This window comes from Akebia trifoliata, chromosome 5 (assembly GCF_017979445.1).
Source record: "Akebia trifoliata isolate Shusen 1 chromosome 5, ASM1797944v1, whole genome shotgun sequence".
In the NCBI taxonomy this organism is placed as follows: domain Eukaryota; kingdom Viridiplantae; phylum Streptophyta; class Magnoliopsida; order Ranunculales; family Lardizabalaceae; genus Akebia; species Akebia trifoliata.
The window spans coordinates 31,408,824-31,420,566 of record NC_141379.1 but is presented as its reverse complement, the minus strand read 5'-3'; the positions used below and the strand labels follow the sequence as shown (position 1 = coordinate 31,420,566).

At 33.3% G+C, this 11,743-nt stretch overlaps 1 protein-coding gene across 7 annotated transcripts; it reads left to right on the top strand.

Annotated features, from left to right (window-relative positions):
* Positions 1 to 451: 451 nt before the first annotated feature.
* On the top strand, positions 452 to 10,575 carry LOC147402198 (RNA polymerase Rpb7 N-terminal domain-containing protein). Of its 7 annotated transcripts, none has more exons than XM_086443756.1 (9): positions 452 to 754; positions 5,893 to 6,124; positions 7,060 to 7,177; positions 7,274 to 7,369; positions 7,934 to 8,021; positions 9,175 to 9,238; positions 9,370 to 9,436; positions 9,549 to 9,638; positions 10,277 to 10,575. In XM_086443756.1, exons 3-9 carry the CDS (start codon positions 7,067 to 7,069, stop codon positions 10,322 to 10,324), a joined length of 564 nt encoding a protein of 187 aa, XP_086299882.1. In that variant the 5' UTR covers positions 452 to 754; positions 5,893 to 6,124; positions 7,060 to 7,066; the 3' UTR covers positions 10,325 to 10,575. The 7 variants fall into 7 exon arrangements, with proteins under 7 accessions (XP_086299882.1, XP_086299879.1, XP_086299877.1 ...); XM_086443753.1 differs by having other exon boundaries at positions 7,043 to 7,177; XM_086443751.1 differs by lacking the exon at positions 5,893 to 6,124 and adding an exon at positions 3,175 to 3,366 and having other exon boundaries at positions 7,043 to 7,177.
* Positions 10,576 to 11,743: the final 1,168 nt, after the last annotated feature.

The window sequence follows — 11,743 nt, the reverse complement described above, 5'->3', positions numbered from 1 at the left end:
TTTTTTTTACTTTTATATCCAAAATGTTAGACAAATATTGATCGTTTGGGCTTATTTGGCTCCTACATATTTTAAATGAAGCTAAAAAATGACTCTTTATTGAAGTTGCCACAATTCCACTTCTTCAATTGACTTTTGTGTGAAGTCCATTAAAAAAAAAAAAAAATGATTTATATGAAATTACCTAAATACCGTCCATCTTTTAACGAATTTCCAACCAAAACTTAACCTAAAATCCCACCATTCCCGTTTGAAAAATACTTAAATGACAAAAAAAAACTTTACTACGATTCTCACAAGTCTGACGTGAGATGTGCACATAACCATAGATGTATTTTCTCGCGATACAAGTGAAAATCATCTACGGTTATGTATGCATGTCCACGTCAGAATTGTGACAATCGCAGTAAATTGTGTGTCACCGCAGCACAACTTTTCGTTTTCTAATCTTCTGCGAGCGCCCATTCAAGAGATCGAGACGACTCCAGAAAAAAAAAATCGTGGGTTTCAGACGACTCCAAACGTTTTCGTCTCTCTCATCTTTCCCTCACTTTCGAAGAAAACACTTTTCATCTCTCTCATACTTATCGAAATTCGTCTTTCAAGCAGGCAGTTGCAGAGAAACTCTTACATCATTCTCTCATTCTTGAACTCGAGTGGAACAATAGGAGGGGAAGAGCTGAAGAAGTGGTGGGCGAAGGTGAAGTGTCAATTCGAGAAGATCTCAACTGCAACAAAGTTCCCTAAAACCTAGGTTTTCTTCTACCTTTGATGAATTTCTAGGGTTTTTTTTTTTCTATTAATTTCTCAGACTCTGTGAGAGAATCTCTATGTTTTTTCGCTCGTCTTCGATTCATGTTCGTATCTATGATTGTAGGCGATTTGTGATTTAAAGATGGATTGATTTCTAAGCTACTTCTTTTTTAATTCGTAGAAAGTAATCTTATTTCTTTGTTAATCTGTTATGGATTCATCACTGTTATGGAACTTTTGTTGAATTGAGTGTTAGAGAAGAAAACGTTTTTGTTGGAATGTTTAAAGTTAGATACTTGCGTGAAAATTCAAATCTGAAACGAACAGATAGGTGTTGTTGAATTATGAAAATTTATTGTTTATTTATTTATTTATAAATATGGATAGATTTGAATGACTAATTATGATTCATGTTGCCAACCTCAAATTTTTGGATATTGTTTGTGAATGATGACAAGTCTTATTTTTGTGTATATAGATAATTTGGATTTAACAGCTTAGCAAAATAAGGATTGAACAAATATCAATCTAATTTTCCAGTATATTTCAGAGAAATTAATGGAAGCTGGCTTTCCAATAGCTAATAATTACACCCAACACAAGCTCAAAGAAGAATGAACTCCATGTGTTTGAACTCCAAAACATCATAAATAAATATTCCATGTAAAACTCATGAACATAATACTGAAAAAAGGTTTCTAATGAGCAAAGGAGAAGAGTATAGAAGCAAAGTCCTTTTTCTTATGGGGACTTTATCCTACTCCCTTTATGCTGATCTTAGGATTCTTACGCAGATAATGGGATTTTGAACTTTCTGGGTCTCGACTCTTCTTAAAAATTTTATTTTATTTTTTGAAGTTGGGTTTGATTTTAATTGGGTTTAAACTCACCATGTATTTTTTTGAATGTTAATGTGTATGAGATGTTACGTGGATGTTAGATTGTGTATTATGCAAGTACTTTTTTTATCAGGAAAATTTCATATGTTCATTTTTAAGGGGAGATGCTGTCAAAATTTCGATAGAATTATAAAATTTATAAATTTATTTAAATTAAAAATAATTATTTTTATAATTTTTTAATATAAATTTATTTTATATATATATATATATATATATATATATATATATATATATATATGGGTCACGTTATTACGACCCCCTTTGCGACACACCTTTTTGTCCTATATGGGCAAAAATGTTTGGAATGGGCTGATTTTTTGTGAGGATGATCTCTGTGATGAGGGGATCATCCTGGCAAAAAATCATCCCATTCCAAAATTTCTAACCCCATCAAAATTGATTTACAAAAATTGGACGGTCTATAATTTTTCAACAAAAATCGGACGGTCTAGAAGTTTTGGAATGGGATGATTTTTTGCCAGGATGATCTCCTCACCATAGAGATCATCCTCACAAAAAATCAGCCCATTCCAAACATTTTTGCCCATATAAGACAAAAAGGTGTGTCGCAAAGGGGGTCGTAATAACGTGACCCTATATATATATAGTGTAATTATATATTTATGAAGGTATTCTGGTCATTTTTGGTGCATTCTGAGTGTATTATCAACATTAAGGGTATTCTTGTCATTTTATCAGAATCCAGCAATAAAAAGCTGTCAAACAAACATCAATTTCTGGCTTTTGTGCTTCTGTAACAAACAAACTTCTGCTACATGTGGCTTTTCAGGTTCTGGGCTTCTGCTTTTTTCAGAAGCCAGCTTCTGGAGCTAGAGCTGGCTTCTGTAAAGAACAAACCCTACCTCTCCCTGATAAAGTTAAAAGAAAATTACTTAAAGGTCCTTGGTGGAGAGTTTTCTTTCTTAATAGTACTTGAATTCTGGTGATAGCTTGATAGTCCATTTAATAAACTTTTTTTTTTTCCTTTTTTTCATAATGGTCCCTCGTTATTGTCGAGATCAACATTTTTATTGTCAAAGTCACCACTGATTATTGTCAAGCTCACCCCATTTTTTTTTTTTATTGTTGAAGTGACTAATTTTTATTGTTGAATTTAATATTTTTTATTGTTGAGCTTGACAATTTTTTAAATTATCGAACTCGATGATGTTTAACCCATCCGTTTTCATTTTTTCGATTAGAATACATGAAAAGATCGACTAAAAACTTGACATAACAACTTGTCTAGATGATTTCAAATCAAAAGTATCATCTTTGATCGATTTTCATTCAAAAATAAAATAAATTTTCTTTATAAAAAACCTTGATTTTCTACATATGTTTTCAAAATGCTTGAAAATGGCTTTTTCTTTCTTCTCAAATCTTAAACTTAAATTCTTTATAAAAAAATAAAAAATAAACCTTGAAAATGCCTCTATTTTTTTTCTCCAGTACTTAACGTTTTTTCCGAAGTTTTCCCTTCGAGTTAAACCCATACTCCGACTTTCTGATTATGAAGGGGAGCATCTCAAGTCTTCAACACAGTCAAATTCACGGCTCTTGGACAAGTATACCCTCCAATAAATAAAACAATTACATGAAAAACCCTTGTTACCCATACAAAACAGAGGAGCGGGAGCCTCATCTCTATGTTGTCTTCCCCATCAAAGAAAGTCGTTTTCTTCTCTGTGAAGCTCGTAGCCGGTTAGAGGTTAGTTGCTTTTTTATCTTTTCTCGTTCTTCTCCTCTTCATGAATCATCTTCTTCTTTTATGTGGAGAGCAACAAAAGTGTATATATGGTGAAGCTAAGGTTTCTATTTTTCCCCATTTTCACTCTTAAATTTCCATCTCTATTAGATTCCGATCCAAATCTGTCGTTCTTAACGATTTTTTTAAAATAATCTCTCCATGTTGGTTTTATTTTTTTTATATATCTAATTTCTCCTTCTAATTTTACGTTTTTCTGTTTATGTGCCTCAAGATGTTTCTGATTTTGTAGTTTCTTTAGTGTTATGTGTTCAATTTTGGATTTGGGTTTGTGTAAAATAAGCTAGGGTTTAAGGGTTTTCAGTTCTATACTTATTTCTCTATTGATTTTGCGATTTTAGTTGGTCTAATGCAATTTTCAGCCATTGTTTTTTTTTGGATGGGTAAGCTGGACTTGAACCCACGACCTCAAAGTTGTTTTGCAATGTGTCAAACCAACTGAGCTATGGGTCTAAGCCCAATTTTCAGTTTGTGTTATTAGTATGAATTCCTTAATGTTACTTATGACATTTTAGTATTAATTCCAGTTTTTAGGGGAGTTTTTGCCAATTTTTTTGTAAAAAGAGAGTATAGTTTGAGTTTCAAATGATAGATGGTATACGTTTTTATCCATAAAAACAGTAAAGGTTACTTTTTAGGGCATAATTAGTTGAGTTGTAATATTAAAAACAATAACTGGTACTTATAAGGGCATTTTGGTCATTTTACTAGAATTTAGAATGGTTCCAAACACAAAACTCCGTCAGAACTACTTATGATAGTACTTCTCAAAACACTGCATCCAAATACACAACACTTATCTAGCTTTTTCAAACAATACTTTTGGCTCCTGCATCAAACGGGGCCGAAAAATAAAAATTGTACCAAGAAAATATTAAATTCATGCATCTAACAGTATGCGCCATGGGTTTGATGTGAGAATCTTGAATTAAACTTCGATTAATTGATGAGCAATTATAAAATATTATTTTATATAGATCACAAACACTTATCTTATTAAGAATTATTATTTTATAAAAGTTCGTGTAGTTTTTAATTTACACAATAGAGAGAGGAATCCTTTGTTTGTTTAGTATTTACTTTACACAAATCACTAATCATGCTTTGGACATAATTTAATGGATGAGTAAGTTCATTCAACTGACCCCAAATCTTTGGGATGAGGCTTTGATGATAATGATAATCAATCCCGTAGCCAAATAAAAGAGGATTTTGTCCAGACAACAGTCCATGTAAAAACTCGAAATCCTAAAACTCAAAATAATAACGTGATACATAATTTCTTTCTATGAGCATTTTTCATTTTGGTTTGTGGTTGAAAATGCTAAAATTGAAAACCATTAGGAATCACCTATCAAAATATGAATATGTAGACCCACCCATGGTGGCTAGATGAACCACAAAAGGAGGGTCACAAGGCATTTTTGGGTACAATTCCATTGGTCAAGCTAAGAGAGTCGGCCTTAAATTTTCTAAAAGTCCCATTTCTTCGTTTTCCTAATAAATTGATTTTCGTAACCATAAAAAAAAATAAAAATCCTTAATTTTAAGGTATGTATGATTGCATAGGGAAAACCAATGGGAAAATTCCTCTTTCAAGAAAATGTGGTTTGTGGGCATTTTTGATCGATTTTTCCTTTTTTTATTCCCTTGCAAAAGAGATTTATCTTCTAACCTAATCCACGGAAAAAGGAAGTTCTCAACTCTTAAAAGATGTGGATAGTGGAGCTAGAAGTACTCTGAGAAAGAGCTAGAGTTGAAATACTTTTTGAAGGAGCTGGAGAAGTACTCTAGGGCAGGTTATGCGTTTGAGAACCAAACTTTGAAAAGTACTTCCAAAAAGTACTCCTATGCTAGAATGGTGTTTGGGACCTATCCTGTCTTTTGAGAAAAAGATTAGAAGACCCTTATATTCATTATTTTACTTGTTTTTAATTCTCAAATGTTATATTATGCTTTTATGAGATTTGAATTACAAATATTAATATAATGAATAGTTAAACCTAGACCATTTTAAAAATTTCAATAGCAAATGTCATAATTAAATCAAAACATATAAATGTTGCGCACAACATCAAAATTAACCAAACCGGTTACACAAAAAATTGTAAGACAACACTCCACCACCATTAGAATCCACTCCCTGCACTCCACTACCACCACTAGAGTTTTGCATCGTAATCAACAACCATTGTAGATACATCTCCTTTGTCTTCAAACTGCAGAAGATATCTCCAAACTCTTACTTTTCCATAAACTTATCTAATGCCCAAACATAAAGTTCACTCATTGGTGGGATATCATTTGATAGTTGGTCTAAAAACTCAATGCAATATGAGATGTTGGTTCTTGTGTTCTTTGTCTCATAAGCAGAAATAAGTCGACCAACCTCTTCTTCAAGTCTAGTACTTTTTCTACCCTTCTTGCGTCATGAGTGGGACTTCTTACTAAATGATCTCCTTCTTGTAGGTTCTGCAGTTGATGTCTTATTCTCAAAATCATCTTCATTATTAGACATGTTTGGTGGAGGTTGGGTCTTGGACTGGACCTCTGATTGGGTATCGGACTGGAACTCTGGTCGGGTCTCAAGGATCAAATTGGGGGTACCATCATCCATATCCTCTGAAAAAAAAAAAAAACCTCGGTACTAATTGCAGGTGACTGGGCATGAGCTCCAGTGGCTACTCAACCTCCCTTAAAGGTCTGATGTTCAATTGATGGTATCACTATTCACTAGAAACTACAACCTTCAAAGTGTTGTGTATTAGTTTTAGTTTCACGAGTTTGATTTTAGATAAAAGAATAAAAGGCTTTTACAAGTGATATCTACACTTTAATTTCCTTATAAAAGTGAGGTGTTCTGTTAGCAAAGATATCTATGTTTGGTTTATGCATTTGAGTTTTAGTTCTTGTGATTTTTGAAATTCTGGAATTTAAAAAAATAAAAATAAAAATAAAAAATTGAAGTAGAGTGTGCACTAGTTTTAATTTCACAACTTTTGATTGTCGATAAAAGAAGATTAGATAAGTTGATCTACAACTTGCATGGTTAACAAAAAAGTATGGAAAAAATTCAATAAAATTGGAATTATTTTTACTAATTTTATCCACTCTCATCTTTTTGACTCCGATGATTCACTCAATGAGCTACCTTTTTTATTGCCTGTAACCCAAAAATTGCATAAATAGAATAATTATCTATTTCTGATTATCTGGTCAGTCACATACTTTTGTATGGTAGAGAAATGCACATATGGTTAACTTGTTATTGGTTGCCCAAGGAATGCATATCACAGTGAGAGCTAAGAATAGACAAGATCAAGAGAACCCACTTATTTTTTTCAGGCTCAACCTAACTACAAGTAAAAACTTCCCAAGAAAAATTTCATTGGAAAGATTTCTTTGCTAGTATAAGTATTCCCTTAAAAATGTTTTACCAAAACAATGGAATCAAAAAGGTTGTAGTTATGGATATGCTTTTCATGGTTATTGGAAAAATCTAATTACTGAAGGAAAAATAGTTATGTTTTTCATCTTTGTTAATCTTTGTGCAAATGCACATTATGTTATTCTACCTTTGGGACACATTTAACTAGTTACCTTTTCACTTGATTCTCAGTTTGGAATTTTTGACAGAGACTCAATGTTCTTCCTTAGCCTAATTGAGCATACCTTGCGTCTGCCTCCTCATCTCCTTAACCTTCCTCTTGATGAAGCTATTAAGGGAGAGCTAGATTCTCTATTCTTGGATAAGGTATATGACATTTTTGAGACTCTTGTTTTCTCCATGTTATTGTAATTTGCATGATTTTATTTGCTAATTAATGAGTGAACAAGTGTTTTGATGAAGATAATTGCAAATTTGGGGCTTTGCATCTCTGTCTATGACATTAAATCTATCGATGGTGGATTCATCTTTCCAGGAGATGGTGCTTCAACCTATACGGTATTATTTATTCCCTAAGGCTTATCTATTCGTTTCCTTCTTATCTTTCTATACTATTGTTGATATGAAGTGAATAATGAAATTGGTCTGGGTCTTGTTAGTATTCAATAAAAGGAATGTTGATTATGTCCAGTCCCCTCCACCCTTTCTAAAATCTTCATACAACCATTTTGATATTGTTAATACATACAATTTTTATGGTTGATAAGCCATTTTCAAACCTAATTGTCTTGCAAAAGACTTTCTAGTTGTTGGATATATGGTTCATAAAATCATCCAGGGTGATGGTTTTGACTCAGTAAAGTCTATGAGAAAGAAAATTATTTAAATGGTCTATTTCTTGATGAACATCCCCCCCCCCCCCCCCCGCTCCCCAAATTTTTGCAAAATTTCAATGGATAATAACTCTTTTGCCATGATTTTGCAGTTTCTGTTGAGAATGTGTTCCATGACAATCAAAGCTTGATGTTAAAATCGAAAGATTTTTTATAGTAGTAATCAAAATAAATATGTATTCACATATGGGTTGTTCAAATACTCATGGGTGTTGTGATCTTGTGGCAGGTGATGTTTAGGTTGGTTATGTTTCGTCCGTTTGTGGGAGAAATTCTTTCTGGAAAGGTTGAAACATCCGATGCAAATGGTTTACGTTGTATGTTGTACTATACTTCAGTAATTTGATCATGAATCCATTACAAATGTTCTCCTTATAACCATTGTTTAAAGTTACATACCATCTCTGAATGTTTTGGAACATTTAGGTTGAGATTGTTTTAATTTTTCTCCTGACTGGATCGTTGCCTGAAGATGAAATTTCAAACATTGTTTTAGGAATGTTCCAAATTATCTCAGAATGTTTCGGTCTGGATGGTCTCAGTTTTTTCTCCTGACCTAGACATTCACTTGAGACGAGATTCTAAACCTTCATTATCACCACCCCCATGGTACACTAAACATGTAGACTTATATTGCTAGGGATGTTACACTATATGATACACAGATGCTTTAATATGCCCAGTGTACCCGTATCCACTTAATATAATACTAATGCCGATGCTAGATACTTCTACATTGTGATTCACTCATTTCCTATGGTACTATTATAAATATTCTTAACTCCTAAATTATTTCTTCTTCAACAAAATGTTTTAAAACAAGTCTTGCTGGAAAAAACTTTGCAAACATAGAAGTTTCATTACATTTCACAAAAAAAAATGATACTAAAACTAGAAAAGATGAAAAATAGAACATGGTATCAAGATATTAGATAAATCCATGTCCTGGATTTTATGACATGAGAAGTCATCTCTCCATTTACTGTACCGTCTGTGTCAGTATCCATATACGCTGCCTAAAGTGTGAAGGAAATGACAATAAGAGAATTGTGGATGCTTTCAAGATCACACTACTACTAGTGTGGGTGACGTAGGGCAACCAAACACTGCAAACGTTTGTGGTCAGTTATGAAGGCATTTCTTTTTTTGTTGTTGATTTGATTCATCTTACTCGATGATGAAAAATAAGTTTTATGATTTCCCAAAATTCAGATGATATATGTAGTCATTGAGGAAACATCTTCACTTGTGATTTCATTCATTCTATACTCGTTCATCTTAGTTATAGATGAAATGTTCTTGTCTATCTATATTCTATTGTTTTGGATAATTCAGATGTTATATGAAGCCCCTTAAAAAAAAAAGAAAAGAAGAAGATGTTATCTGAAGCCATTATGAGAACTTCCTTAGTTTTGATTTGATCCATTCTGTACTTACTACTACGTACTGGTGTTGACTCTGTAATGGCAGTATCTCTTGGGTTCTTTAAAGACATTTATGTGCCAGTCCATCTTTTGCCTAACCCATCCAAGTTGTAAGAATCCTTGCCCGTACTGATTTAAGAGCTTACCTTATTTTGCAACAACATTCAATTCAAGATAGTTTACAACATTCTCTTCTTATCTTTGTGTTCAAAATATCACATGTTCTTATTGTGGACTACAGTGGCGACGATGGAAAATGGACCTGGGAGTTTCAAGAAGCAGAACTGACTATAGAAAATGAAGAGGAGGTTCAAGTTATTGTGCTTTGGTTGCGTGATTTTTAGAATTTGAACTTAATATGATGTTTCATGCCCATAGAAGACAAGGGTATAAGTTTAACTTTTTGTGGTCCAATTGCAGATTCGCTTCCGTGTTCACAGTATAAGATATCCTCCCATCCCACTTGAGCAAGAAAAAGATGCAAAGCCATTTTCTCCTATGGTGATTACTGTGAGTTTTTATTCTTTGAAATTTTTGTTCCCCCACTGCAGCATTCAATTTTGTTCTGATCTTGGGAAGTTATACTAAATTGTTTAGTGGTGTCAGCTATATTGTTAATTTTTAGTTGATAGGCCATAAAGATATTTGATGCTTTTAAGAAAATTGCACCTCATTCTTTGCATGTGGAGTGACATAGTGATAGCAGATATGAACACACTTAACAGAATGCATGGCTTTAGACAAAATTGAGTGTTGTTCAGCCAACTCCAAATTTTGGGTCAAGACCTTGATGCTGATGCTAATGTTGTATTCTGTGCGAATGTATCTTGGTCTTTTTTGTTACTTGACATGCAAAATTAAGAACAATTTTTTAAAGCATATGAACCGTAGATATTTATACCAACAAAGGAGCAGTTTTCTCGATTCTTTGGCTTCCAAAATCAAATCTGAAACCCTGCTCCTGAATAAAGAAGATTGCAGTAATTTCCTAATTAATAAATCTCATTTAAGTAATAATTTTTTTGACCCAATGATTATGTTGCTCTGGGTTTCATTTGTTCAATGTTTCTCAAAATATATCTTTTTGGTACTTAGTTGAATCAAGTTCTTCTCTTGGACTCTATAACCGTGTTTGCATTTATTTGTAGGCATCGATTGATTACGATGGTTTGGGTCCCGTTTCGTGGTGGGTGTAGAGGATCATCTTCAAAACATCCAATATGGGTGTTGCAGGAGCAACATATCCAATTTGTTTTTTGGGGTTTTAAATAGTTTAGGCTCTGAGGTAATCTCTTACTAAGAAGTATGAGAACAAATATAAACAATAAGCATCTTTTGGTTGAAAATGGAATTGATTTTAGCTTACCAAATGTCTCTCACTTTACAGTCAACATTTTTATTGCATGAGGACTTTGTCACTTTGAGAATAAGAGATGTTGCCTTGCTATGCCCTTCATGACCCTACTATATACAAGGGTTTCCAGTTTTGACAATTTAAAATAGTTATATTTGGAATCCGAATAATCGATTCTTGTTCTGATTGATATCGGGAGGAGGTTGTCAACTGGTCGGTTCTGCTCAGGAAACAGATCAAGAATGGAACTCAATTGTTTTGGTTTTTATAAACTCTTGACACTGAATAATATGGGCCCAAAATATGGATAATCAGTTCCAATTCTGGTCTAGTATTAATTTTCTTCTGGAGCAGGATCTACAAAGAATTCAGAGTAACTTTTTTCGAAGATTTCTTGTTTAAATGGGATACTTTATGTGACTCATGATGTTTTAGTTGTCTTGCTTTTTTTCAGATTGTTTTTTCTTCTTTGTTGTTGTTGTTGTTGTTGTTGTTGTGTATGTGGCCTCTGTGGCCACTTGCCTTTTGTTCCTTCAATAAAATTGATTTTCCTGTGAAGGAAATACAATAAAATTATGGTCTAGTATTAGGTACCCTATTGTTGGAAGAAATGTTACAGGCCAAATGTGCGTTTCTTCAACTGTTTGGGCATTTGAGTTGGAAAAAACTTTGAAGTGGCCATCCCACTTTAAAATTTCGATAGAACCCACCCTCCATTAGATGACACGTGTCTCTAGTGAGGTATCCCAAATATTAATGAAGAGTAGGACCTTGAAATAAACACAAAGTTACATGTGACGTTTCAAGGAGTGTACCTTCAAAGTTGGACTCATTAGAGTTGCATTGTTGGTCCTAAGCACGGATATAAGAGGATTGGTCCTTTCCCTGCTGCACTACATCGAATCAACTAGTTCTCTTTGTTACCAATGGGATAGAATTCCTTGTGAATTAGATTCTTAATACTTCTTTAAGGAAAATAGTCTCAAATCCCTTGACAAGTGTCTGAATTCTTTGGTGTTTGGTAGGTGTCTCCTTGTTTTGTATTCTTTCAACTTCATGATCAAAGTTCCCTCGATGGAGATTAGTCCGACTCCCCATCGCTAGGCATTGTATTACCTTTATGTTTATGCTTTTGTATGGTTTGCCAAGTTTTAAACCTGCAGTGGACTTTGCATTTGAAAAAATGAATGATTGTTAGACCCATTCGCATTTTTAATATCAGATTATGATTCTGTTCATATTTTTCGATGAAGCCTGTCGC